We start from the raw sequence: 27,076 nt of genomic DNA on the forward strand, positions 1-27,076 counted from the left end.
GCTGCTCTGCTTTCCACACAGCTCCCTGCTTGTGGCCTGGAAAGCAGTGAAAGATAGCCCAAAACCTTGGGAACCTGCACCTACATGGGAGAACCCAGAAGAAACTCCCTTCTCCTGACTTCAGATTGGCTCAGCTCTGACCATTGTGGCCACTTGGGGAGTGAACCAATGGATGGAAGATCTTTCTTGTGGGAATACTGCAGTCCAGTGACCTGGACCATCTTCCCCTACTTTCCCAGGAGTGTTACCAGGGGACTTGATCAGGAATGAAGCAGCTAGGATTGGAACCGGCGTCCATATGAGATGCCAGCACTGTAGGTCATGGCGTAACTCACTGTATGATAACACTAGCCCTCCTCTTCTTTATTTTTTCCCTTAAGATCTGTTTTCTTTTTATTTGAAATGCAGAGTTACATAGGAAAGGAGAGACAGAGAGTGATGTTCCATCTGCTGGTTCACTCCCCAAATGGCCACAACAGCTGGTGCTGAACTCAGTCCAAAGCAGGAGCCAGGACCTTCTTCCTGGTCTGTTATATGGATACAGGGGCCCAAGGCCTCAGGGTATCCTCCACTGCTTCCCCAGGCCATAAGCAGGAATCTGGATTGAAAGTAGAGCAGCTGCGATATGAACTGACAACCATATGGGATATTCACAGTGTAGGATGAGGCCTAACCTAATGTAACATGGTGTCAGCCCCTTCTTTCTTAATGATAGCCTTTAAAATACGGAAGTTTTTCAATTTTTAGAAGATTTTTTTAAAGATTTATTATTTCATTTTTATTGGAAAGTTAGATATACAGAGAAGATGATCTTCTGTCAGGTGATTCAATTCCCAAGTGGCCACAATGGCCAGAGCTGAGCCAGTACGAAGCCAGGAACTTCTTCCGGGTCTCCCATGCAGGTGCAGGGTTCCAAGGCTTTGTGTCAGGCCACAAGCTTTCTCAGGCCACAAGCAGGGAGGTAGATGGGAAGTGGGGCCACCAGGATTAGAAACAGCACCCATATGGGATTCCAGCGTGTGTAAGGCGAGAACTTTAGCTGCTAGGCCACCGTGCCAGGCCCAGAAGATTTTTTTTTTTTAATATTTGTTTATTATTTATTTATTGCAAAGAATTAAAGGTGGGGTGGGAATAGATCTTAGACCTGCTAATTTTCTTCCCAAAAGAGGCTGGGCCAGTTGGAAGCCATCTGGGTCTCCCACATGAGTGCAGAGACTGAAGCACTTGGACCATCGTCTGGTTTTCCAGGTGCATTATCCAGGTGCTAGATCACAAGTGGAGTGGCTGGGACTTGAACCAGTTCTCTGATACATGATGCTGATGTTGCTGGCAGCAGCTTAATCCCTTGTGCCACATCACTAGCCGCCAGGTTTTATTTTTATTTATTTTGAAAGGCAGAGTGCCAGATGGAGAAGGAGAGATCAAGAAAGAGTAAAAAAGAGATCTTCCATCTGCTGCTTTATTCCCCAGCTGGCCACAGTATTTGAGACTGAAGCCAAGCACCTGGAACTCCATTCAGGCGTCCTATGTGGGTGCCGGAGCCCAAGCACTTAAGCCATTTTCCTTTGCTTCCCCAGGCACATTAGGAGGCAGCTAGATCAGCCAGGACTGGAACCAGTTCTGCATGGGATGCTTGCTCAACCTGCTGTGCCAGCTCGCCCAAGTTTTTGATTCTGATGATGTTCAATTTGTCTACTTAGTCTTTTATTGCTTCTACTTTTGGTGTCATATCTAAGGCTTGTCTAACCCAAGGTTTATTCCTATGTTTTCTTTAAGAGATACAGTTTTTGATCTTATGAATAGATCTATGACCCAGTTTGAAATGATTTTTTGTGTAGTAGGAGGAAGGAGTTCAGCTTTGTTCTTTCGCTTGTAGATGCTCAGTTGTCCCAGCAGGTTGTGGAGCTCCCTTCTCCCTCGTGTTCTTATGCAGGTGCCATGCTGTCTTGATCACCTTAGCTTTGAATTAGTTTGAAATTGGAAAAAGCTAGCTTCCACCTATGTTCTTTTTTGTTTTTGCTTGTTTGCTTGTTTTGGTTATTATTTTTTTTTTTAGCTATTCAAGATCTATTGCATTTTTTCATATGAATGTTAGGATCAGTTTTTGCAAGGAAGCTAGCCTGGATTTTGATAGGAAGTGTATTTTATTTTGTCAGTCAGTTTGGAGAGTATTGCTGTCTTTTTTATAAAATTTATTTGTTTTTATTGGAAAGGCAGATTTGTGGAGAGGAGAGACAGAAAGATCTTCCATACACTGGTTCACTCCCCAAATGGCTGCAACAGCCAGAGCTGAGCAGATCCAAACACAGGAGCCAGGAGCTTCTTTTGGGTCTTCCATGTGGGTGCAGAATCCCAAAAACTTGGGCCATCCTCCACTGCTTTTCAGAGCAGCCGAGATGCAAACCAGTGCCTAAATGGGATCCCAGCACCTGGGAGTGGAAGATTAGTCAGTTGTGCTATTGTGTTGACCCTGGAGTATTGCTGTTTTAACAATTTTGAGTTTTCTGGGTCTGGCGCGGTAGCCTAGTGACTAAAAGTTTGTATCCCAGTACTCCACTCCCATCCAGCTTCCTGCCTGTGGCCTGGGAAAACAGTTGAGGATGGCCCAAAGCCTTGGGACCCTGCACCCATGTGGGAGACCTGGAAGAAGTTCCTGGCTTCTGGCTTTGGATTGGTTCAGCTCTGGCCAGTGTGGCTGCTTGGGGAGTAAACCAGCGGATGGAAGATCTCTCTGTTTCTCTTTCTATAAATCTGACTTTCCAATAAAAAAAAAATTTATACTTTTCCAATCTATTGAAGTAAGATGTTCTCTCTCTTTTTCTAGGTCTTTTATTTCTTTCAACAATATTTTTTTCATTTCTGAATAATAAGTCTTAAGCTTTTGTTACCTTGATTCCTAGTTTTTTTTTTCTTTTTGGTGCTATTATAAGTAGAATTGATTTCACTTTTTAATTATACTTTACATGAAATCCCACTCACTTTTTATTTTTTTAAGGATTTATTTATTTTTATTGGAAAGGTGGATTTACATAGATAAAGACAGAAAAATCTTCCATCCTCTGGTTTACTCCCTATGTGGCTGCACCTGGCAGATTGGAGCTGATCTGAAGCCAGTAATCAGAAGTTTCTTCAGGGTCTCCCACTTGGATGCTGGGTCCTAAGGCTTTGAGCCATCCTCAACTGCAGGGAACTGGATCAGAAGTATAGCAGCGACATCTTGAGTCAGTACGGTGTGGGATGTAAGCATTACAGGCAGTGGTCTACCTACTGTGCCACGATACAGCCCCAGACTTGGGTTCTTACTTTCATTTTGGACTGTTTTAGTCTAGACAGAAATATGGTTAATTTTATATTGATATTGTTTCCTCCAACCTTGCTGCATTTATTTGCTACCTTAATAGATTTTTAGTGAAATTTTTAGGACGTTCTGCATATGAATTTAAGATTAGATCATCTGCAAATAGAAATAGCTTTATTTTTTCCCTGTTTAGAGTCCTTTCATTGCTTTTCCTTAGTTAAAGTCATTTTATGTCCCAGAAGAAAGTAGAACTAACTCATCATGCTATCAGTGTAGTATTGTTAACATAGTTTTCTGTAGCCTCATGCCTTCCGCATGTAGATGTATTTGAAAAAAAAAAAAAAAGATCACACATTCTGTTCTACAACCTGCTCCCCCCGCACAGATACACTTTAACTACAGCATCTTCTGTGTCTACAAGTGTAAAGATTTGGCATTTTAACATGCTAGTTTCTATACTATTCTAGACTTAACTATAATCTGTTTAACTACACATCCAGTATTGGACATTTTTGTTGTTTTCATTTTTTTTTTTTTGTAGCCATACATGGTATTTTGCTGAACACTAAATTTGTGCGTGTATTTTTAAGACATAAAAACCACAGAAATACTTTCTCAGAGTGTTTCAGTCCCCCTTACGGAGTCCTTTTCCATAGAATCAGGCTGGGAGATGAGTGTTTTCCCTGCATTCTCCATGCCTCCTTGCACCAGGATTGCTACAGTGTTGTTTAGCTACACGGATGGCATCAGGTTAAGTTTCCAGAAACAGACTTGATAGATCAGAAAGGAAACATTCTTTTAGTCCCCTGATCTAAATCACACTACATTGTCTCCTAGGAGGCTAGCAGACGTGTGGGAGGTGCTGGTTTGCGTGGAAGTCACTTGAACTTTCAGTTCCTGACTCATGAGACCTGCCTTTCCTATTTCAGGTGTACTTGAAGGGACGGTCTGGAGATAAGATGATCCACGAGAAGAACATTAATCAGCTCAAGAGTGAGGTCCAGTATATCCAGGAGGTGGGTACCCCTCACTCTGAGGGGTGTCCAGGACACTTTTGTAAAGCTCAGTTTTTTACTTCCTGGTTTTTTTAAAATATTTAATTATTTGAAAGGCAAAAAAAGCTCTTTCATCCACTAGTCCTCTACCCAAATGATCTATTTTTTGTTTGTTTGTTTTGTTTCATTTTTAAAAAAAGATTTATTTATTTTTATTGGAAAAGCGGATATACAGAGAGGAGAGACAGAGAGGAAGATCTTCCCTCCCCAAGCAGCTGCAACAGGCTGGAGCTGAGCCAATCCGAATCCAGGAGCCTCTTCTGGGTCTTCCACACAGGTGCAGGGTCCCAAGGCTTTGGGCCGTCCTCGACTGCTTACCAGGCCACAAGATGGGAAGTGGGGCTGCTGGGATTAGAACTGGCACCCATATGGGATCCTGGCGTGTTCAAAGCAAGGACCTTAACCACTATGCTATTGTGCTGGGCCCTTTGTTTCATTTTTTAAAAAGATGTATTTATTTGAAAGGCAGAGTGGGATCTTTCATCCCCTGGTTCTCCCCAGATGGCTTCAGTGGCCAAGGTTGGACCAGAGCTAAGCCAGGAGCCAGAAGCTCTACCTGGTCTCCCCAGTGGGTGGCAGGAACTGAAGCACTCAGGCCATCTTCCGTTGCCTTCCCAGATGCATTAGCAGGCAGTTGCATTGGAAGCAGAGCAGCCAAGATTCGAATCAGCGTTCTAATGGAACATCACAGTGACAGCTTCGCCCACCATGCTGTATCACCAGTCCCTGTCTTCCTTCTTTATGGGTTCTGTGCTCCCTCCGAAGTGACCATCAGCCCCTCCCACGTGTTCAAATGTTTTTATCCTTTTCATGCGATCAGTTATCGACAAATACTTACCAGGTAGCTCACACTTCCCACTATGTTCCAGCCATGCAGTCTGAAATTGTTGGCCATCCCCCCCACCTCACAGCGCTCTCTCCCTCCACTGGCTCATGTCTCTCCATGGCCCAGATCAGTATAGAATGTGGTACGCATTTTACTTGTCTCCAGCAGTGTGCATCTTCCCAGCTAGCATGTTAGTAATACTAGGGCAGGGACTTGTTTATTTTATTGCTTGTAAAGGTGGTGCAGGTACAGGTGGGGGTGGGGCACGAAGGTGGGTGAGCACCTTCTCTTTCCCTCCCCTAACGTTCAAGGTTCCTGTCCTCCCTGCCAGGCCAGAAACTGTCTGCAAAAGCTCCGGGAGGATATCAGCAGCAAGCTTGACAGAGATCCAGGAGGCACTTCCCAGCGGCAGGAGATACAGGTAACATGACCCGTCTTCCCCCTGAGGAGGGGAGATCTGCCAGAGAATCTCATGTGGGCTTCACCGCTGTGTACCAAGTCTGGCACCGCTGCCAGGAAGGCAGAAGGGATAAGTGATGCTGGCTTTGCCCGGTGCTCACAATCTAGTGTGTGCTGTCTGGCAGACAAGCTCCCGCGCTTAACCTTGTCAGCCTCTAAGTGCACAAGCTGCTAAAACACTATGCAGACACTGAGCTTGTATCAGTTAATTCTTGGGGGTCATCGGCAAAGCCTCTTAACTATAAGGATTCTGTGTATGTCTTCTAGTAAGACAGTCTTCCCAAATACAATCCCCTATAAATCCCATCGCTCATAAGTTGATCTTGCTTCATTTGGAGCCTTGCAAAAGTTGCTCCTGGGGGTGGATAATCCTGCCTCAGCTTTGGCAACATCCGAGAATGACAACATCCTTAGGAGAGCTGCCCTTTGACCCTCCTTTACGTAGTTGGTTTGAGCACAGCAGGCGGGAGTTGGGGTCATCTGTTTTTTCAAAGTAGTCCTTCCCCCAGATTCCCCTGCAGGGGAGCAGCACTGCTCTAAGCCATGTAGCCTCTGCATCACAGGGTATTTCTGGTACTTCAATTTACCTCTGGCCTATCAAAGGAACTTGGTCAGGTGGCAAAAGAACTACTACGTCAGAGATGGGGCCCAAAGTTTCTTTGGCCCGAGTCGGCAGTCCTGTGGATATCCAGGCTTAGGGCTGGGCAGAATTGAATTGAAAGCTGCTTCCGATTTTGATCCAGGCTTTGTTAAACCTTGTCAGCATCCCCGGAGGGCAAGGGCAACTCTTTGTTTGGGGCAAGCAGCTGCCTGTATCCTAGCAAGAGGGGGCCCTCTCTGCTTTTACAATCTGCAGCAAGCTTTCAGCCTGAGGCTTCTTTCTTCCTTCCTGTCCAGGCCACGGACATCCTCCACCCCTTTTGGCTTCTGTGGCTCTCCCCCAACCCTCTCCATCTTCCCACCCACCCTCCGTCCCTTTCTTCCTCCCTGCTCTAAGGTGTGAGGTCTTGGAAAATGGTGTTTCCAAGTTGATTATGTGCGTTGGTTTTACTAACCAGTTTTATTTTTCTCTGAAAAGGTGGTGTTAGAAAAGCCCCATGGCTGGAGTCAGAGTGCCTCGGCCCCGTACGAGGTAGGCTGCAGAGCGGACCCTCTGCGGACTGCTGTCTAGCCGGGGGCAGGAACTCCTCCTCCCCCCTTGTACTTTCTATCTCCTTCTCTTTATGTATCCGAGTTCTTCAAGAAGTGTACAGAAAATGCGCATTACCTTTTGTTTCTGCTTTTTACACACTATTTTAAGTACCCTCACTCAACAGAAATAACTACTTGATATAAAAATCCGAACAATCAAGAAATATAGACAGTGGGACTCTCCCTTCCCCACACTCTTGGCCCAGAGGCAGCAAGGGACTGACTGAGGACCTGGAGCCATCCAGAGCCCTGTGAGTCTTCAAAGGAGTACTACTTCAGGGTCCCATCCCCAGAGATTGCATCTTAATGTTCTGCGGGATGGCCTGGGCCCTGAGACCTTTAGACAATCTTCAGGTGATCTTTCTGTTATGTAGGCAAAGTGAGTACCAGTATTCTAGAGTGTTTGTCTATATACGGACAGTCAGGCTTAAATGCTACATATGTTAAATACATACTGTGTTAAAAGTATACATACATAGATACATGTGTATGTATATATACATGTATATATATACATGTATCTATGTATGTATGTATGGGGGGGGCCTGGTGTGAAGGCTCAGTTAGCTAATCCTTGTCCTGTAAGCGCCGGAATCCCATATGGGTGCCAGTTCGTGTCCTGGCTGCTCCACTTCCCATCCAGTTCCCTGCCTGTGGCCTGGGAAAGCAGTCGAGGACAGCCCAAAACCTTGGGACCCTGTGTCCACATGGGGAATCCAGAAGAAGCTCCTGGATCCTGGCTTCGGATAGGCTTAGCTCTAGCCTATTGCAGCCACTTAGACAGTGAACCAACAGATGGGAGATCTTTCTGTCTCTCCTTCTCTGTCTAAATATGCCTTTCCAAATAAAATAAATCTTTTTTTAAATGTCATATATATATATATGTGTGTGTGTGTGTAGTCTATATATTTTCACAAATTCAGGGTCATTGTAAAGACATAGTAAAGACATTGTTCCTTGATTGTTTTTATTTTTTTTAAACTGAAGAATTATATGGATCTACTTTGTTCTTTTGTATAACTGTGTAATATTTCCTCCTGTAGTTTTTTTTTTTAATGCTTGTTGTATTTTTGTGCTAAAATAAGATCTGAGTATTATTAGGGGCTTGGAGAAATCTTGAAACACAAAAAAGTTGAAATAATAAATGATACCTATTTTAATCTACCTAGAAGGCCAGGCCAGTTTGATGAAATTTCTTTGTCTTTCCTTCAATTCGAGTATATAATTACAATATTGAGATTGTGCTATAGATAGCTTTAGGGTTATTTCCCTTTGGTTGCTGTTGTGTTTTTTTGAGAAGTCAAAAATAGTGAGAGTTCATAGTGTGTTACCAGCATGGGTCCCTTCAAGGCCTGACAGTGCCATTCTTTTTGGCATTCACCTGAAGACTGGAGTTGTGCCTTTTTCCTCTCCCCACCCTGGTTCCCACACGCTCCCCCACTCCAGCCAGTGTTTTTAGCAGCTCTGCATCGCTGTAGTCAAAACTAGTTTGTTGTTTCTGCCTCCTCCATGTAAAATTGTATAACTCGTGTTCCTTCATACCATGAGATGTTATCTTCATGAAAAAAGTTCCATGCCACAAAATAGTCTTATGAGAACCCTGTTTGAAATAAATACATGATTTATGTTCTAGGCAAACATCCCCCCCCCTCCTTTTTCTAATCTCAGCAGCCTAGACGGGTGTACTGGGGGAATTAGCTGATTCGCTGACATCTAGACTTGAAATGGTTGTGATTCCAGCTACTTGTTTTCCATGTGCAGTTTCGATATTTTTTTTCTTCCCCTTGAATCATCCCATTTGGCAAAAATACATTGTTGGCCACAAATTATAATAATAACCAGTGATATCCCTTCAGCCTTTCTTCTCACGAGCTCCAGGCCCTGCTGGATATTATCTGGCTCGTTTCTGGGGTAGCCCGTGAGGCAGGGTGTGGTGGGGAGTCTGAATTCTCACAGCTTCACAAGGAAAATTCCACCAGTTCACAGGACCTGGTATGCGACAGTGACAGGGACCCTCTCTCCCTGCTCTGTGCCCTGGTCCTAAAGTGTTGCCACTTCCTGCTGAGTGAGGAAGGCGAGAGATTTTTTTTTTTTTTTTTTTTTTTTTTTGTCTGTCTAACTCCCATGGGAGCTTGTAGCCCAAGTGTCGGTTGGGCTGGTGCTGCTGAGCTGGGGGCAAGACCCTACACGTCGCCGGCTCAGCCCTATAACCAGCAGCCCACGGCTGGGTGTGTCTGGGAAAGAGGCTGAGCAGTCACCTTGATGAGACACCTTTTTCCACATTCAGCCAGGTGCCTGCACTCCTCATTGGGTGGGGTTGTGTTACCCTCTCCTTGTCCATCCGTCAGTAACCCTTCAAAGCCCACCTCCCTGCTCGGTGCAGAGCAGAACATGACATACATGCAGGGGTAGGAGGTGCTCTCCTGTGATGTTGTGGCACAGGCCCTGTCCTTGCTTGGAGAGCCCTCTTCCTGAGGGACCTGCAGGCGCCCTGCTCTCAGAGAGCTCTAGGCTGACAGAGGGTGGACAAGTAGGCTGCATGCCAAGTTGGAGACACCTGCCCATCAGGAAACCGTGTAGTGGATAACGTGTGTGAATGACGGAACGTGTCCTACAACAGAGGAGTGAACTTAGCTGAGGTCAGCTAAGTTCTGTCGCTACAAAGGAAGAATGTTTTCCTTTGGATAACTCAGAACTGTTGGCCAACAGTACAAACCCTCTCCCCTCTCCTTGTTAAGCTCTTTTGTGTGAGAGCTATACCAGGCTGTGCCAGGGAGGGGACCTGCTCTCACAAGGTCACAAAGACAGTGGCTCCACCTTCCCTCTCTGTTTCACCAGCTGCAGGCGGACACCTACGCAAATGAAGATGCTGAGAGCTTAAGGCAGACCGTGCGGGACTTGCTTGCCAAGCTCCAGGAGGTCGAGCGGCAACACCAGTCAGACCGTGTGGCTTTTGAGGTGAGATTTGAGATGGAGGGTGCAGGTGCCCCCAGGGATGGGCGACTGGATGCAGGTGCCAAGGACTTTCTTGACATGGAGTTCATGTGTTTCTAGCTGGGTGCCACCGACTAGAAAGGCAAGGCTTTAAGGCCTGGAGCTCTCCCTGCCTTTCTCCTGGACGTTTGTAGTGTTTGCTGGTCCGTCTAGCCCACAGTTCAGTTGTGTATGTGTGTGTGTGTGTGTGTGTGTGTGTGTGTGTGTATTTGAAAAACAGAGTTGCTGATGAAAAATATCTTTGTATGCGTGTGTGTGACTTCTCTGTAACTCTTTCAGGTAAGTAAAGATATAAAGAACTATGACCATAAAGTCAGAGGACTTAGCTTTACTATATTATACTATATTGTTATAAAAGTAATACATTTTTGGGCCCAACGTGATAGCCTAGTGGCTAAAGTCCATGCTTTGCATGCACCAGGATTCCATATAGGCATCATTTCATATTCCAGCTGCTCGACTCCCCTCCAGCTCCCTGCACCCGTGTGGGAGACCTGGAAGAAGCTCTTGGCTCCTGGCTTCAGATCTGCTTGGCCCTGGTTGTTGCAGTCATTTGGGGGAGTGAACCAGTGGATGGAAGATCTTTCTGTCCTTCCTTTCTGTAAATCTACCGTTCCAGTTAAAAACAAAACAAAACAAAATGCAGTGATAGATTTTTTTTAAGGAAGTATTATGAGTAGATTATTATAGAATTTTTAGGAAACACAAACTTTTAATTAACAAGAGAAGGCTCTCTACAATTGAAAGTATATGAGGTTTTGTGTATACTTTCTTTTTTTTTTCTTTTTTAAAGATTTATTTATTTTATTACAGCCAGATATACACAGAGGAGGAGAGACAGAGAGGAAGATCTTCCGTCCGATGATTCACTCCCCAAGTGAGCCGCAACGGCCGGTGCGCGCTGATCCGAAGCCGGGAACCTGGAACCTCTTCCGGGTCTCCTACACGGGTGCAGTGTCCCAAAGCTTTGGGCCGTCCTCGACTGCTTTCCCAGGCCACAAGCAGGGAGCTGGATGGGAAGTGGAGCTGCCGGGATTAGAACCGGCACCCATATGGGATCCCAGGGCTTTCAAGGCGAGGACTTTAGCCGCTAGGCCACGCCGCCGGGCCCTGTGTATACTTTCTAAAAAGTTATTTGAATATAAAATGAAGTTCACTGGGCAGTTTTTCCAAACAACTCTATGAATTAACCATCTGTTACCTGCTATTGTTCATCCACAGCATTTTTAATGTCATAAATATGTTATGATAGCATTGAATCCTGCCTAGGCATGCTGAGAACTGGTAGAAAGAAGAAAGCTTCAGCTTTACTTTTTCATGGAACTTATTGAGAGAAGTGAGAGAGTAATGAAGAAATCAGGTGTGATCAACTGTGTCTAGGTTACAGGTTTTTGTTTGTTTGTTTGTCCCTGAGCTTAATTGTTTTTATTTGAAAGGCAGAGTTATAAAGGAGAGGGAGCAGTAGATCTTGTATCTTCTGGTTCATTCCCCAGATGGCTGGAGCTGTTCTGGTCCAAATTCAGGGGCCTGTTCTGGGTCTCTCACATGGGTGCAGGGTCCCAGGCACTTGGGTCATCTGCTGTTTTCCCAGACTATTAGCAGGGAGCTGGACAGAAGTGGAGCAGCCGGAACTGAAACTGGTGCCCACCAGTGCCACAGGTGGGAAGATCAGCCTGCTGTACCAGGGTACCAGCTGTTAACTTACAGTTTCCAGCACTTTCACTTCCTTAAACATGAGTTTCACCTTTTACAAAAAGGAATCATGAAATAACACCTCACACGTGTGCTGAGGGAGGGAAAAAGGCATGTGAGATCCCTTTATGACTTTATAATAATAATATAATATATAATAATATAAGTTATTACATTTTTTGCTTATCAGTTTAACAAGCAGATTTTTTTCCTATTGTGTGTAGTTCTGACTGAGGACAATATTAAGATTAGTTTATGGCCTTAGAACAAAAAGCCTTGTAGGAAAGGAGTGTTAGCTGTATCTATTTCACATTCCACAATTTGAATAATTTGGCTGGAGCTTTATCAATTCTGTCATCAGCCATTCCCATCCTTGACCGTCCCCCCTTTTTAAAAGGAACAAAGCAGGAAGAAGGGGCGGGTGCAGCCACAGCCCTGGTCAGGTTGTGAATATTGCAAAGAAATTTTCATGTTTCCAGACATTATGAAGTTGCAGAAAATCCAGAAATACTTTCTGGTTTTGACCACACAGCAAGAGGTATGAGGGACCTGTGGCTCTGCACTCCAGAGCCTGAGCCCAGCACCCTGGCTCTTCAGCGTGGAAGGCCCCTGACCATGGCAGCCAACAGCCCACCATTTAGAAGGGGCTGCTCTTAGGGTGGGCGTTGGGCCTAGCAGCGAAGACACCTGTATCCCAAAGTGTGCTGGGTAAAGCTCCTGCTCTTATCTGCCTGCTAATGCAGACACAGGGAAGCAACAGTGATGGCTCAGATGGCTGTGTTCCTGCCACCCGTGTGGGAGACCTGGGTTAAATCCTGGCTTCAGACTTCCAGTTTCAACCTGTGCCCAGCGCTGGCCGTTGTGGGCATTTGGAGTGAGATCAGAACTCTGGCTTTCTGCCTCGCAAATAAATAAATAAATAAATACATATGTATATATATATTTTAGAAGATATATTAATTTGGGGCCTGGCACAGTAACCTAGCAATTAAAGTCCTTGCCGGGATCCCATATGAGTGCCGGTTCTATTCCCAGCAGCTCCACTTCCCATCCAGCTCCCTGCTTGTGGCCTGGGAAAGCAGTCAAGGATGGCCCAAAGCCTTGGTACCCTGCACCCACATGGGAGACCTGGAAGAAGCTCCTGGCTCCTGGCTTCAGATCAGCGCAGCACCGGCCATTGCAGCCACTGGGGGAGTGAATCATTGGACGGAAGATCTTCCTCTCTGTCTCTCCTCCTCTCTGTATATCTGACTTTGCAATAAAAATAAATACATTTTTAAAAATGTACATTTTAAATACATTTAAAAAAAATTTCTTAATATATTTATTTGAAAGGCAGAATTATAGAGAATGAGATAGGGAGGGACAGAAAGAGATCTTCTGTCCACTGGTTCACTCCCCAAATGGACTCAGCTGCTAGAGTTGGACCTGTCCAAAGCTAAGAGTCAGGAACTTCTCTTCAGGATCTCTCACAGTGAGCCATCCTCGTCTGCTTTCCCAGGGAGTTAGACTGGAAGTGGAGCTGCCGGGACTTGAACCTGTGACCTCATGGAATATTAGCATGCCACCATAGGTGGCAGCCTTATTTGCTGTGCCACAGGGCTAGCGCCTATAAATAAACTTTAAAAGGCTGTCTGAAGAAAGGGCTGTTATCTCTACCCTCATGGTGTCAGCACCCAGCTGCAATACTAGGTGCCAGAGTGGTGGCCGGCTGGTTGTAGCTACAGGGACTGGTGGGCAAAGAGTGTCCATTCTGTTTCCTCCTGGCTCTTGTGATTCTCCAGCAGAGCCCAAAGCTAGAAGGGGAGTACAGGGTCCCAAGCGCCGGACAGTGTCTTTGTTAAGACATGTTCTGAGCACACATCCCCTGGGTGCGGGCAGTGTTTCTGTCCAGCCACGAGGACCCTGGCTTTTAAGTTCCCATCCTGGGAGCTGGTCTGCTTCAGACCTATGTGGTTCTCTTGGGTCCATTTGCTAGCTGTCCCGGGGAGTTGGACTCTGCATTTACTTTTTTGAACTTTTGTGAACTTGGGGGAGGGGGAAGGGTGGAGGAAGGGCAAGGTTGTCAATTAGCAGAAGAATAACCTGCCATTAGCGTGTGTTTCCTGTTCTACTGGCTGCTTGCTGTCAGAAAGGATTTGTAGGGAGTTTGTGGCTGACAAGGGCCTGCGGGCCGAGGGACACACCACCCTGTGTGGCACTTTCCCCTCCCTGACTCTGTCTTCTGGAGAAGCTGGACAAACTGGCTACTGTGTTAGGCTTCCCAGGGCTGGCTAAGTGTTCCAGAAGTTACCTGACTGCTGCTGCTGCTTTTCTTTTTTCTATTTTCCCCCCCAGCTTTCTGCATCAGCATGGGTTTCCCTGTCCCTCCAGTTATCCCAACACCACTGTCCTTATGCTGTTCTCTGAGTTCATATTTTTATAATAAATAAATAAATAAATATATATATATATATATATATATACACACACATGTTTTAAGAATGTATTTATTGAGGAGACAGAAAAAGAGAGTGAGAGAGCTGGCATTCACTGGTTCTGTTCCCAGATGCCAGGACTGGGCTAGTGCCAGAAGCCTGGAAGAGAATCCAGGTTCCCCTTGTGAGTGTCAGGGACCCAATTATTTGAGCCATTGCTGCTGCCTGCTAGCGGGGTCTGCAGCAGCAGGAAGCTGGAGTTCAGAGTTAGAGGTGAGAATTGAACACAGGCCCTTGGGTGTGGGGTGAACGCGTTTTAACTGCTGGACTGAACACCCCTCTCTCCTCTGGATTCGATGGGCAACATGGAGTTAGGCAGGGGACACAGGGATCGGGGGTGGGTAACCACGTCCTAGCACTGCCTTGATCATTCGCTAGCTGTGTAACGTTGAAGAGCTCAGCTGACTCCCTTGTGAAAGGACAGGTTTGGACTCGATGCACATCAGTTCCATTCATGATTTTCTTGAGCAGTTATTGGGTGTTAAGGACCCTGCAGAGAGCTGGAAACGCTATAACGATCACGAATGTCTGTGATCTTGGAATTGTCTAGGTTGTTTTGAAGCTGCTGGGCTACTCTGGGTCGCACACAGGTGACTGGGTCAGGTCCACTCAGTGCTACAAGAGGGAGGGATGCGGGTCCTCCATGGGCTCCTCCCCAGGCTAGGAGGATGCCCCTGTGCCCTGTAAGTAAGGAGATGGGGTGTCTGAGTCCTGAAGAACTAGGAGGAATTGTTAAAATGCCGATAGGAGAAAGGAGTGAGGCAAGAGGTTGCTTTGCTTTCCTATTCTAACAATCTAACATCCCACCCCAATTGGTCTCTTGTCTTTGCTAAAAGACATCTTCTTCCTAATGGTGCTCAGTAGCCCTTTCAGATGAAATATTCCTTGTCAAGAAGGTGAGGAAGAGCAGGGAAAACAGGAAGGAGAACATGGCTTTGCATGAACCGTTTATTCTTGAATCAGTAGGAAAGCCATAGCTTTAGGTTAAGCTTGGGTGGCAATGGGAGGAAGATTCATGTGAGGTTGAGGAAGTCGGCCCCCTGAACAGCGGTGTTTGCACCTTCCAAAGTGTAACAGTCAGGGCGGGCACTGGGCACAGTGGCTAAGTTGCCACTTGGAGCACCCAGGTCCTATATGAGAGTGTCTGGGTTTGAGTCCTGCCTCCAATTTCTTCTTCTTCTTTTCTTTTTTCTTTTAAGATGTAGACATTTATGGCCCGACGTGATGGCTCCTTGCCTAAATCCTCATCTTGCAAGTGTCAGGATCCCATGTGGGTTCTGGTTCATGTCCTAGGTGCTGCACTTCCCATCCACTTACTGCTGTGGTCTGGGAAAGCAGCAGAGAATGGCCCAAAGCCTTGGGACCTTGCATCCACATGGGAGACCTGAAAGAAGTTCCTGGCTCCTGGCTTCGGATTGGCTCAGCTTTGGCCATTGCAGTTACTAGGGGATAGAAAAGCTTTCTCTCCTTCTCTCCAATAATCAGATCTGCCTTTGCAATAAATACATATACATCTTTTTATTTTATTGGAAAGGCAGAGTTAGAAAGAAGCAGACATAGAGAAATCTTTTATCCACTGGATCACTCCCCAAATGGCTATAATAACCAGGGTTAGGCCAAGCCAGAGCCAGGAGCATCCTCTAGGTATCTCACATGGGCTCAGGGGCCCGAACATTCGGCCCAACCTCCCCTGCTTTCCCAGGCCATTAGCAGGAATCTGGATCAGAAGTAGAGCAACCAGGATGCAAACCAATGCCCGTAAGAGGTGCCAGCATGGCCGACTGTGGCTTTATTCACTATACACAGTGCCAGCCCCTGCTGCCGTGCTCCTCCCTGCCCTCCCGCCCTACCACCAAGTTCATTCCACCTTCCTGCCAGTGAGCACCCCAGGAGAAAGCAGATGATGGCTCTCTCCTGCCCACACAGGAGACAGACATGGAATTCCAGCCCCTGGCTCAATCCTGACTGCTACAGGCATTGGGGGATAAACCAGTGAGAGGGAACTCTTTCTACTCTTCTCTCTGTGTCTCTGCCTTTCAAATAAATAACAGAGTGGGCACTCAGTCAACAGAATTTAAAGTGGGGTCGTCAACCATGTGACAGTCCTACACAGTTTGGGGTTGTGGGAGTGGTAGCCATGTTGCCTCCTTTTCCCAATCCTGGGTCCAGCATTCTTCAGCAAGGTTTTTGTCCACAATAGATCTTTTTGTTTTCTGCCATCATTGACTGTTTCTCCATCCTGTGTCACAGGTCACGCTGAGCCGGTACCAGCGAGAAGCAGAACAGAGTAACATGGCCCTCCAGAGAGAGGAGGGCAGAGCGGAGCAGAAAGAGGCTGAAGTCATAGAGCTGCAGAGGCGCTTGCTGGGAATGGAGACGGTGATTGCTTGGTAGAGGGGCTTGGGTTCTTACTGCTGTGGCATGAACCCCTGCATCAGAAGGAGCCCAGGGACTGATCCAGGCAGCGCCCGAGGCTGTCCTTCCCCACAGCACTGTGCAGGCACACCGAGCAGTGGCACCTGGTAGAGAGCTCTTTGTGGAATGGATAAGTCTTTTTCTCGTTTAGCTTGTCTGCCCCTAGCAGGAGTGGAGCCCAGTGCCACCTCTATGAGGTTCTTGCACAGATGCCGCTTTAGGCCTTTTGCAGACTGTTCCTAAGAAGCCGTCCGTGACTGACAGGCAGGCCGGGGCTGGGTGAGGTTGGGCAGGGCCCCTGTGCTGAGGGTGGGAAGGGTGATCCTTGCCAGAGAAAGGTGCCCATCAAACCAGCTTGACCTGCTGCTCTCTGGCAGCTGTGCCAGGCCCAGCAGTACCCATCTCGCTCCAAACACAGCTGCTGCTGCCATCGTCGTCTCATCCTTGACTTCTTTCCCTTGGTTACCCAGGAGCACCAGGCTTTGCTGGCAAAAGTCAGGGAAGGGGAAGTGGCCCTAGAGGAACTCCAGAGCAAGAACGCAGACTGCCAAATGGAAAGAGACAAGTAAGGGCCCCATTCACTGTGCACTTGGGGTGCAGGGGGGTGGCGTGCAGCCTGCAGCTCCCATGTGGCCAGGCCTGGGAAGGGAGCTGGCGCTGTGCACTTGGGGTGCGGAGGTGGGGCGTGCAGCCTGCAGCTCCCGTGTGGCCAGGCCTGCGGAGGGAGCGGGCGCTGATCTCAGGTTTGCCAGCTCTGACTGGTTTGCCAGTGGGGTAGGGTGGGTGGGAGGTGGGGTTGGGGTTGTTATTGTCCGTGAGGGTCAGAACCCAGAGAAAAGGCTTTTCTGGTTTTGGTGTCAATGTCAGGTGAGGGTGGCAAAGCATCTGCTGTCACACTGTGTGCGCGAAGGGACATCCCAAGTACGAAGGAGGTGCACATTATGAAAAAACTACGGATTTCAACTTTTTCTTTTTTGCCTCAAAATGAGCTTATCTTTTAATTTTATTTCCCTTGAACTTTTTGAAATAACAACCATATCACACCCTTTCCCCCCAAAATAGAGTGACCTGAGGGTAAAATCGATTGACATTCTCATAAATGGTGCTGGTGGGAGTTAGAATTAGTGGCGCCCATTTGGGATGCCAGCACTGCAGATGATAGCTTTACCTGCTTTGCCACAGCATTGGCACCACTAAATCAAACTTAACATCAGCTTATGGGATATAGTCTCTGTTGAATGTCAATATTGAGGTTTTTCCAAGTTCAACAGACAATACCTGTGGTCCTTCTGAGGAATTTCTTAACAGACATGGTACTTACCTTCTAGACCCCTACATCTTCTGGGACTATGTTCTGTCTTCTAGGAGCACCCAGACTTGACTTTCCTGGCATGGAAGGGCTAGAGCCCTTCTTCCATTTTGGCTTCATGTCGAAATTACTTAAGGTTACACTTGGCCTTCCAGATCTGTGAATTCCACATCCATGGATTCAACCAACTGAGAATTAAAAGAATATTTAGAAAACCAAGAAATTAAATCTGAGCAAACCTGCAGATTTCTTTTTCTTGTCATTATTCTCTAAATGATGTTGTATAGCAACTCTCCACATAGTATTTACAGTGTGTCAGCTATAGCAAGTAACCTAGAGGTGACTAAAATACAAAGAGGCGGGGTGATGGGCAGTGAGGAACAGCGGCTTGGGACACCTGCATGCCACAGAGTACCAGTTCAAGTCCCCACCACTCCCATTGGAATCCGGCTTCCCGTTACTGTGTACCCTGGGAGGTGGCAGATCATGGCCCAAGTGCATGGGACCCTGCCACCTATATAGGAGACCCAGGTGGCATTGTGGGCTCCTGACTTTGGCCTGGCCCAGCCCAGGCTGTTTTGAGCATGTGGGAAGTGAACCACTAGATAGAGGATACCTTTCTGTTGCTCTGCCTTTCAAGCATATAAAAATGACAAAAGAAATGTAAAAAATAAATAAAGCATAAGAGAGGCTTACGTGATATCTATGCAAATGTGCCATTTATTGGAAAGTCAGATATACAAAAAGGAGGAGAGACAGAGAGGAAGATCCATTCAATGATTCACTCCCCAATTGACCACAATGGCCAGAGCTGAGCCGATCTGAAGCCAGGAGCCAGGAGCCTCCTTCGAGTCTCCTACACGGGTGCAGGGTTCCAAGGCTTTGGGCTGTCCTCGACTGCTTTCCCAGGCCACAAGCAGGGAGCTGGATGGGAAGTGGAGCTGCCGGGATTAGAACCGGAACCCGTGTGGGATTCGGTACATGCAAGATGAGGACTTTATCCACCAGACGACTGTACTGGGCCCTGAATACTTGCTTTCTAAATAAAAGGAGATGAAGTAGGTTGCTGTAGAGCTGAGGGTGGGAACTTAGCATGTCTGAAGCTTTGGGAGGATATGGAGCAGCTCAGATTAAATTGTAGCCACACTGCACCCCAAGGCTGCCCACCCTCTGTCATTGCAGTAGTCAGCTTCCAGGCAGAGCTGGGAAGTGTTGGGTACTAGCAGTTCCCCAAGACCCCCAAAATCCTAGAGTCTTTCAACCAAAAGCTATCCTACTCCTAATACATGTGTGGGTTTTCCACATAGCAATTCTCTGTTGACACCAACTGGGTGTCTTACAATCTAGTTTAGCATGGAGACTAACTGCTGAGACACCAATCCCACGTCAGACACAAGGTGTTAAGAACCATGTCCAGGGATACACAGTGCTTCTGGCCAACTTGGCTACAAATTGGGGGTTCCTATAGTCTCCTACCCAGATTTGATAATTTATAGTAATGGTTCCTGGAGCTCAGGCAGTACTTGATTAAAGAGGAATTCAAATGAACAGATGAAGAGAAGCACAGGGCAGGGTCCAGAAGTGTGCAGGGGCTTCTGTCCCATGGATTTGGGGTGTGCCAGGCTTGCTTCACCACCCTGGATGCTCTCTGGACCCCTCATTCAGGGTTTAATAGAGGTTCTGTTATGTGAGTATAATTGACTAAATTTTGGGCTCTGGTAATTAACCCAATCTTCAATTCTGGGCTTTCTCCTCTCTCTAGAGATTGGGGGTGGGGGATTGGTGGGGCTGAAAGCTGACAACCCTCTAATCACACTTCGTTTTTTTTTTTTTTTCTGGTGACTAGCCTCTAGACTGTGAACCATGACCAACAGACAGTAAGAAGGCACAGCACACATTTCTAGACGCTCATCAGGAGCTGGGGACTAAAACCAAACATTATAACAAAACATGTTCTTGCACTCCTATACTCAAGAATTTGCAAGGGTTTTAGGAGATCTGTTTTGGAAACTCAGACAGGGATCAAAGACCTGTGTCATATTAGTCACACTGGCCTTTGGGTGTCTTGGCTCCATCTGCTGGTAAGATGCAGAGGAGCCAATGATGGTTTGAGAATCAGGAGACTTAGAATTGTGGGAAGATGCCTTAGGGTTCCCTCTAATCTAGAAAATACCTGCGGCAGCTCAGTGGTGTTGGGTAAAGTAATTCCGCTTCTCCTAGAGCTTTTCCAGTAATGGGAGCTTGTAACGCTTGTGGTAGCCCGCCTTCTGGTAACTTTAGCACCAAGAAAGTCTGTCTTGTAGATAGCATCTACTCCCCTGTCACCTCCACCAATTAGCTCTGATCTAGCCAGAATAACCTTTCCCTTCTCTCCCTTCTGAGCCTGGGTCTCCTTATTGGTACTAGGTGATCTCTGATGAGGCTTCCAGTGGGACACTTGAGGGTGTCTTGCTACCTAACAGGTGACCACCTGGAGAAGCAGGAGTGTGGGCTGAGGGAGTCCCACCTGCTGACAGCCTCCTGAGGCCCCAGGCTCTGGCTGTGCCTGGATGGAAAAAGCATCTCCATCCCTGGCCTCAGCCTCTGCTCTCTTTCCCCAGGGCTGCCACCCTGGAAAAGGAAGTAGCTGGCTTGCGGGAGAAGATCCACCACCTGGATGACATGCTCAAGAGCCAGCAGCGGAAGGTCCGGCAGATGATAGAGCAGGTAAGCAGGGAAGCAGCCTAACCAGCCCAACTCTCTGCTCCTGCTCAGCTCTTCTCCTAGGGAGCTTGGCTTACATCGCTGTGTCTCTTGTATTTGCCCTATGCTAGGGGTCTTTGCTATTGGGGTTTGCTTATCTCCTGTAGCCTCTGTGAGGAGTCTTGCTGAATGAGTTGGAGTCACCATCCACTCAGTTACCTGCGTGCAGAAGTCCCCTTGCCCCATGGCAGGTTTCCTGCCTTACCGTGCCTGAACCTTAGGGCAGCAGACTCAGGATATGCCAGTTTGCAGAACTGTGAGACTCTAAGATGTGCTAATTGGGAGGGGCATGTTGGCTTCATGCGAGTTCGTTTGTGTTTGTTTTGTTTACTGCTGTTTTCCATTCTGTAGAACAGTGCCCATCATAGAGTCTGCATTCAGTGACTATTTCTGAAAGCAGTTAATAATTTGTGTTTTCCAAAGCCAAGTGTAATGGTTTTACAACATCCATTTTGGATCCTCGGGGCTCTCCTCACACTTTTCCCTCAACAACCCTGGGACAATCCAGAGATGATTCTTATTTTTTAATTATTTATTTTATTTGAAAGTCAGAGAAGGAGAAAAATCTATCTGTTGTTACATTCCCCAAATGTTGCAATGGCCAGAGCTGGATGGCTTCAAAGCCAGGAGCCAGGAGCTAAGAGCCAGGAGCCAGGAGCTTTCTCTCATTCAGAGGCCCAAACACTTGGGCCATCTTCCATTGCTTTCCCAGGAGCATTAACAGGAAGCTGGATTAGAAGTGGAACATCTGGGACTCAACCAAACCAATACCCTCATGGGATGCCAGTGCCTCAGGTGGCGGCTTTACCTGCTACACCACAGTACCACTATAATCCAGAGTAATATTAGATTAAAATGAAGCTTTTGGAGCCTATGCTGTGGCAAAGTAAGTTGAGTTGCCACCTCCAACACCAGCATCCCATTTGGACAACTGTTCAAGACCCAGCTGCACCACTTCCTAGCCAGCTCTCTGTTAATATGCCTGGAGAAGCAGCAGAGGATGGCCCAAGTGCTTGAGCCCTGGAAGCAACTTTGGGTTCCTGGCTTTGCGCTGGCCCAGCTCTAGCCCCAGCCCAAGCTGTTGCGGCCACTTGGAGAGTGAGCCAGCAGATGGAAGATCTGTGTCTCTCTTTCTCTCTGAAACTTTGCCTTTCAAAAAGAAAAAAAAAAAAAAAAGAAAAGAAAAGAGCTGTAGGGCTCTGCCTTGCATTGAGTGAGCATGCAGTGAGTCCCTGTGGAATGAGCTCCAGCATCTCTTCTGTTTCTACAGCTCCAGAATTCAAAATCTGTGATCCAGTCCAAGGATGCCACCATCCAAGAACTGAAGGAGAAAGTCGCATACCTGGAGGCGGAGGTGTGTGCACCCGGGAGGGCGTCTTGGTCCTGTCCACCCACATGGCATGTGACACTCCATGGAGCCTCCCTTAGTTTCCCTTCAGCAGCTGAAACATTTTCTGATAACCCAAGGAGTCACTAACTACAGTGAGACCTGACACAGTCTGCAGGCAGCTTGTCAAGGCAACCTGTGTGAGCTGTGTCCCAGGACAGCCTGGAGGCCACCTCTTAATGACGGGCCTGGGGGTGCTATGAAAGAGGAGGAGGAGGTGTGACAAAGCGGGAGGCTTCTCCAAGGCTCAGGCCTGTTATGTCTTTCTGGTCTAATGTCCTCTTTGCTACAGAGCCTCCCATCCAGTGACTGTAAAGAAAGTGTGAACATCCCTTCCAGTGCCGGAGATAAATGAGAAGTAAGGTTGCTTACTGTGAGGGAGTTTGCAGTGTAGAGTTAGCAATCACATACATTAAAAAACAACACCAAAAAGACTAAGAATGCTCTATAGAGGAGCATATTGACAAAAACCAAATAGACATCTCACCCAGTGAGAAGAAATTTTATACAGGAAATTACGTAGAGTTTATCCAGGAAATGATTGGTGTTCTACAACATTGTTGAGGAATAGGGACTGGCGAAAGGGGGCGATCTGTAGTGATGGAAATGGGGAGAGGCAGGGCCTGGGTCCTGGCACACAGAGGAAGAATCAGGGTAGCAGCACTGGAGAGCTTGGAAGGAGCCTTGTGGACATGGGGGAACGGGCCCGTGCTAAGCCTGCGGCTTGTGTTTCAGAATTTAGAGATGCACGACCGAATGGAACACCTGATAGAAAAACAAATCAGTCACAGCAACTTCAGCACTCAGACCCGGGCCAAGACGGAGAACCTGGGCAGGTGAGTGCACCTGTCCGAGTGGGCCCCCGGTAGGAGGGGGCAGGAAGGAGAGACAGTTTCACCAAACCTAAGGGCGAGGCTCTGTTCAATGCAGCTTTCCTGCCTCTGTCTCTAATCTGACCCTTTCTCACCAGACCCATTTTCTTTCTTTCTTTCTTTTTATTATTTTGTTATATGACACAGTGTAATAGGCATTGGGGTTTCTCCTCCCCCTCCCCTTGTCCCTACCCTCCCCACTGACTTCCCCTCCAGTTTTACAATGGGTGTCTTTCATGGACTTTCATAAGTCCATCGTGCTGCCACTGAAGTATCTCCCAACAATTAGGTGTGGACAGTGTCGGAGAGTCCACCATCCAACTGTCAGGACATCATCAGCCGTTTCACTGGGAGTCCATCCTTGTACTGTATGCACAGAGACATGCTTCTCTCTGTTTCCACCTAGGAACATATCAATTTCCACTGCACTTCCATTATGCATCCCCTTAAATACAGAGCCAGTGTACACAGTCCACCACAGGGAGAAAAATAATGAACTTTCATCCACATGAAGTTAATGAACATGCAACAAAAATGCCAATGTGTCGCTAGAGTGGTGAAAAAGAATATCAAGAACCTTCATGTAGGAATAGATGCCAGCGCGTGACTCACGTGGTGCTAAAGAAATTACAGTAAAGACTAGAACACCATTACTCATGCGATGTAGCAATAACAGTAATAAAAGGGACATTAACAATCTCAGGTGTTTACAATCAATCAGTCTCTTATGGATGGTTGATTAGTGAATCACATCACAAGATTTATTGAGAAAGATACAAATAACTAGGAAGTGCCAAAAGGTGAAATTCCCAGATATAATACTTAGATCTGACATGTATTACTGCAAATTGAAACAGGAAAGAGCCATTCCCTGAGATGTTATGCAAAGCTTTGCTAGCCATGTTGGTGTTGAACATCATCAGGACACTAAGATAGGTAGATAGATAGATAATAGATCATCAGGACACAACCTAGATATAGATAGATGGATAGATAAATAGATGATAGGTAGGTAGATAGATAGATAGATGAAACCCATTTTCTAAGCAAGAGTAGAGCCCCAAACCAGGAACCTGAAGAGGTCCACAAATGACTTCTAGAGGCGTATGGAAGTACATGCAAGTGTGTTTTGTAACTCTGGCCTGTTGCATGCATGTGTGTTTCTATAGAAGAGGGTATGGTTGCTTCTGGGAGACACACACAGCCTTGGGAGGGAAACTGAGACTCACAGCCATCCCCACTCTTAGTTTCCCCCTTCTGTTCACCACCCCACTACCAGACAATTGCATCAATTGCTCCCTAGGTCTTTGCTCTTGTTTTGTTTGGTTGTTTGTTTGCTTTAATGTATTTAAAGATTTTTTTTTTTAAGATGTACAGAGAGGAGGGCCCATCGTAGTAACCTAGCAGCTAAAGTCCTCACCTTGCGTGCGCCTGGATCCCATATGGGCACCAGTTCTAATCCTGGCAGCCCGGCTTCCCATCCAGTTCCCTGCTTGTGGCCTGGGAAAGCAGTCGAGGACAGCCCAAGGCCTTGGGACTCTGCACCTGTGTGGGAGACCCAGAAGAAGCTCCTGGCTCCTGGCTCCAGATTGGTGCAGCTCCAGCCGTTGTGGTCACTGGGGAGTGTGAATCATCAGACAGCAGACTTCCTCTTTGTTTTTCCTCCTCTATATATATCTGCATTTCAAATATTAAAAAAGAAAAAAGAAAAAAGATTTGCAGAGAGAAGAGACGGAAAGATCTTCCCTTCACTGGTTCATTCCTCAAATGGCTGCAACAGCTGGAGCTGAACCAATCCAAAGCCAGGAGCCAGGAGCTTCTAGATCTCCCCTTTTGGTGCAGGGTCTCAAGACTTTGGGCTGTCCTCCAGTGCTTTCAAAGATCACAAGCAGGGAGCTGGATAGGCAGTGGAGTAACCAAGACAAAAACTGGCACACATATGGGATCCTGATGCTTGGAGATGGAGGATTAGCCAATTGAGCTGTTGTGCCAGCCCCACCCTCTACATCCCCGCATGTCTTCTCTTAGCTGACCCTGGCTGGGCTGCTTCAAAGGTTCCACCATGAGAGATCCTGAAGGCAGAGGCAGAGGGGAGGCTGGGGGAAGGGTGGACCACGTTGTGGCACTCAGTCTTCCTGCTTTTTCTTGCAGTGTCAGGATATCCAAGCCCCCCAGCCCCAAGCCCATGCCACTCATTCGTGTTGTGGAAACCTGAGCTGCCAGGAAGATGGATGTCGCCAGCCGGCCATTGCTGCTGCCACCTCTCACCTGTGAACAAGCCCACCACCCCTGTAGGCTGTTAGCGTTGACTCTGACTGTGTCACCGTTCCCTGGCTTGCAACCCCAGGGCTTGGAGCTCATGTGTCCCACCTGTGCCAAGTGCTGGCCTCTGTTTGCTGGGCAGACAGAGCACGGGTGCCTCCCCCGGATGCTGCCTGCAACCCTTTGGAAGACTGTGGCTGCCAGCAGGAGCCAGGGCAGCATCCTCATTCCCATAGTTCTTGTTCTGCCCATAGCAAAGCCTCCCTTCTGGTATTTAGGGGAGCTGGGCCACCCCAGAGGCAGGTCCTCCTTGGAGCAGCCAAACCAGTGACGGTGTTGAAGATTGGCTCAGCCCTAAATACTGGAGGAACAGAGGCTGGGGTGATTGCAGTGTGCCCTAGGGGAACGAAGTTCCTTCTGCAGACACCTGGGTTCTTAGCAGCAAACTCTGTTTTTCTCCTCACTCCACCCTTGGCGCAGGCCGGGGGCTGACCTGGGCCTCATACAGACTGCCAGGGAGGCTCCCTGTGGAGGTCTGGCCAGCTGCTGCACCTGAACTTTGCACAGCCTTGTGGCTCGGGGGGAAAAGGGAATGCACATTCAGGGTCTAGCAGAGAGGACTGGCTAGGGCCACGCACAGTCGGGGGCAGAAATTCTCTCTGTTGCGGAAACTTGCAGAGTCTTGTAGGCTTTTTCTCCTAAGGTGTGCCGCCAGAGCCTAAAACCTTTTCTGTGAGTCTTATAAGTCCCAAGAAAACAAAAACAAAAAGCCCCAAAGCCAACAACCCACTGTATTTATTTTTGCTAAGTTATTGGCGTTTCTGCTCTCATCTTGTGGTTGTTTCATGTCAGAGTCCCACAGCCTTCTCTGGTGGAGTTTGGGTTGGTTTGAAGCTGAGAAAAGCATTTTTGTGGAACCTGTTGGTATCAGAATGCTTTTGTTTTTTCCCCTCCTTGTCTTCTATGTGCTGCTTTCCCCTTCTCTGAATTTGACTTGTGCCTCAAAAAGGTGCAGTGCTCTGGGCACCAGGGTCTGCGTGCATTGTGTCTGGGGGACAAGGGCAGTCAGGACTACCTTGGGGCTGGAGTCAAATCCAAACCCTCGCCTCCCAAACACACCTCCCAAGAGCTCTCTCCTGCTTTATCCTGGTTCTACAGCCCCCAAGAGGCGGATCAGCATCAGAGTGCTATACCGGAGGAAGCAGGAAGTTCAAAGTCAGCTGTGGGTTATGTCCTCAGGCTGTGTGCATCCGTGCCTGGGTCAGGCTCACTTTCTCCACACTGGGGAGTGGTTCCCGCCTCTGTTCAAAGAAGCTGTCAGTTCAAACACTTCCAGGTTCCTCTCACTTCTCATGTGGGTTTTTTTTTTTTCCTCTGCCACCTATTCTTAGGTCAATTTAATAAATTATGATGATGCGGCTCTTGGACCACCCATCCTGGTGTCTTTAGGCTTTTTGGGGGGAGGATGTGAGAACATCATTTTAGAGCCGACTTTGTTTCGCCTGCACCTGTGAGCCGAGGGCCGGCGGCAGAAGCACCGCACCCAGGGAGCACTGTGTGTTCAGAAGACTCAGGAGCAGCTCAGCCTCGTGGTCGGAGTCACCGCGGGTGGGGGGGGGTCCTGATCTTTGTGTTGACTCTGTTCCAGGCTGGTGACTTCATGGGGGTCCTTTGTCCGGCCACTGGCCATCACGTGTCCTTTTCAGTCAAAGGTCCTGTGACCACTGGAGGATGTGCCCGTGGGCACTGGAGGGAGATGAGTAACTCTGCACCCCTGGCAGAGATCAAAGGCTCTGTCCAGTGCTCACCGCCCAGGTTGGAGGATCTGGTTTCTCACCATCTCTAGGCAACATTCAATTAGTTCCAAGATTCTCTCTCTCTTTTTTCTTTCTTTCTACCAAGAAGGCAGTTGACTACAGAGCCAAAGGAGGAAGAGCTGAAGCTACATGAATTCTCTCTGAACCAAACACTGGAGACAGCCCCTCCCTCTGTCCTGCTCCCCGCAAACCCCCCCCCCCAAATCCCATGACCCCTGGCCCTCAGCTACTTCTTGCAGCACCAAGAGCCTACCTCTACCTTGGACCTGGATTTGTTACT

The 27,076-nt window shown here is 47.6% G+C and overlaps 1 protein-coding gene across 3 annotated transcripts in view; it reads left to right on the top strand.

The window, feature by feature from the left end:
- The window catches only part of TUFT1 (tuftelin 1), a 53,126-nt gene extending 26,608 nt beyond the window's left edge, over nt 1–26,518 (top strand). The window contains exons 4-13 of one of the 3 annotated variants that reach the window (XM_058660267.1): nt 4,228–4,314; nt 5,511–5,600; nt 6,717–6,770; nt 9,668–9,787; nt 16,243–16,371; nt 16,878–16,972; nt 20,317–20,422; nt 21,729–21,812; nt 22,581–22,681; nt 24,869–26,515. In XM_058660267.1, the coding sequence (XP_058516250.1) occupies nt 4,228–4,314; nt 5,511–5,600; nt 6,717–6,770; nt 9,668–9,787; nt 16,243–16,371; nt 16,878–16,972; nt 20,317–20,422; nt 21,729–21,812; nt 22,581–22,681; nt 24,869–24,932 (930 nt within the window). In that variant the 3' untranslated portion in view covers nt 24,933–26,515. Of the gene's footprint in view, nt 1–4,227; nt 4,315–5,510; nt 5,601–6,716; nt 6,771–9,667; nt 9,788–16,242; nt 16,372–16,877; nt 16,973–20,316; nt 20,423–21,728; nt 21,813–22,580; nt 22,682–24,868 lie in introns of all 3 variants that reach the window. The other 2 variants (XM_058660270.1, XM_058660269.1) reach the window with 2 other exon arrangements.
- Nucleotides 26,519–27,076: the final 558 nt, after the last annotated feature.

Source organism: Ochotona princeps, chromosome 2 (assembly GCF_030435755.1).
Source record: "Ochotona princeps isolate mOchPri1 chromosome 2, mOchPri1.hap1, whole genome shotgun sequence".
Taxonomy (NCBI): domain Eukaryota; kingdom Metazoa; phylum Chordata; class Mammalia; order Lagomorpha; family Ochotonidae; genus Ochotona; species Ochotona princeps.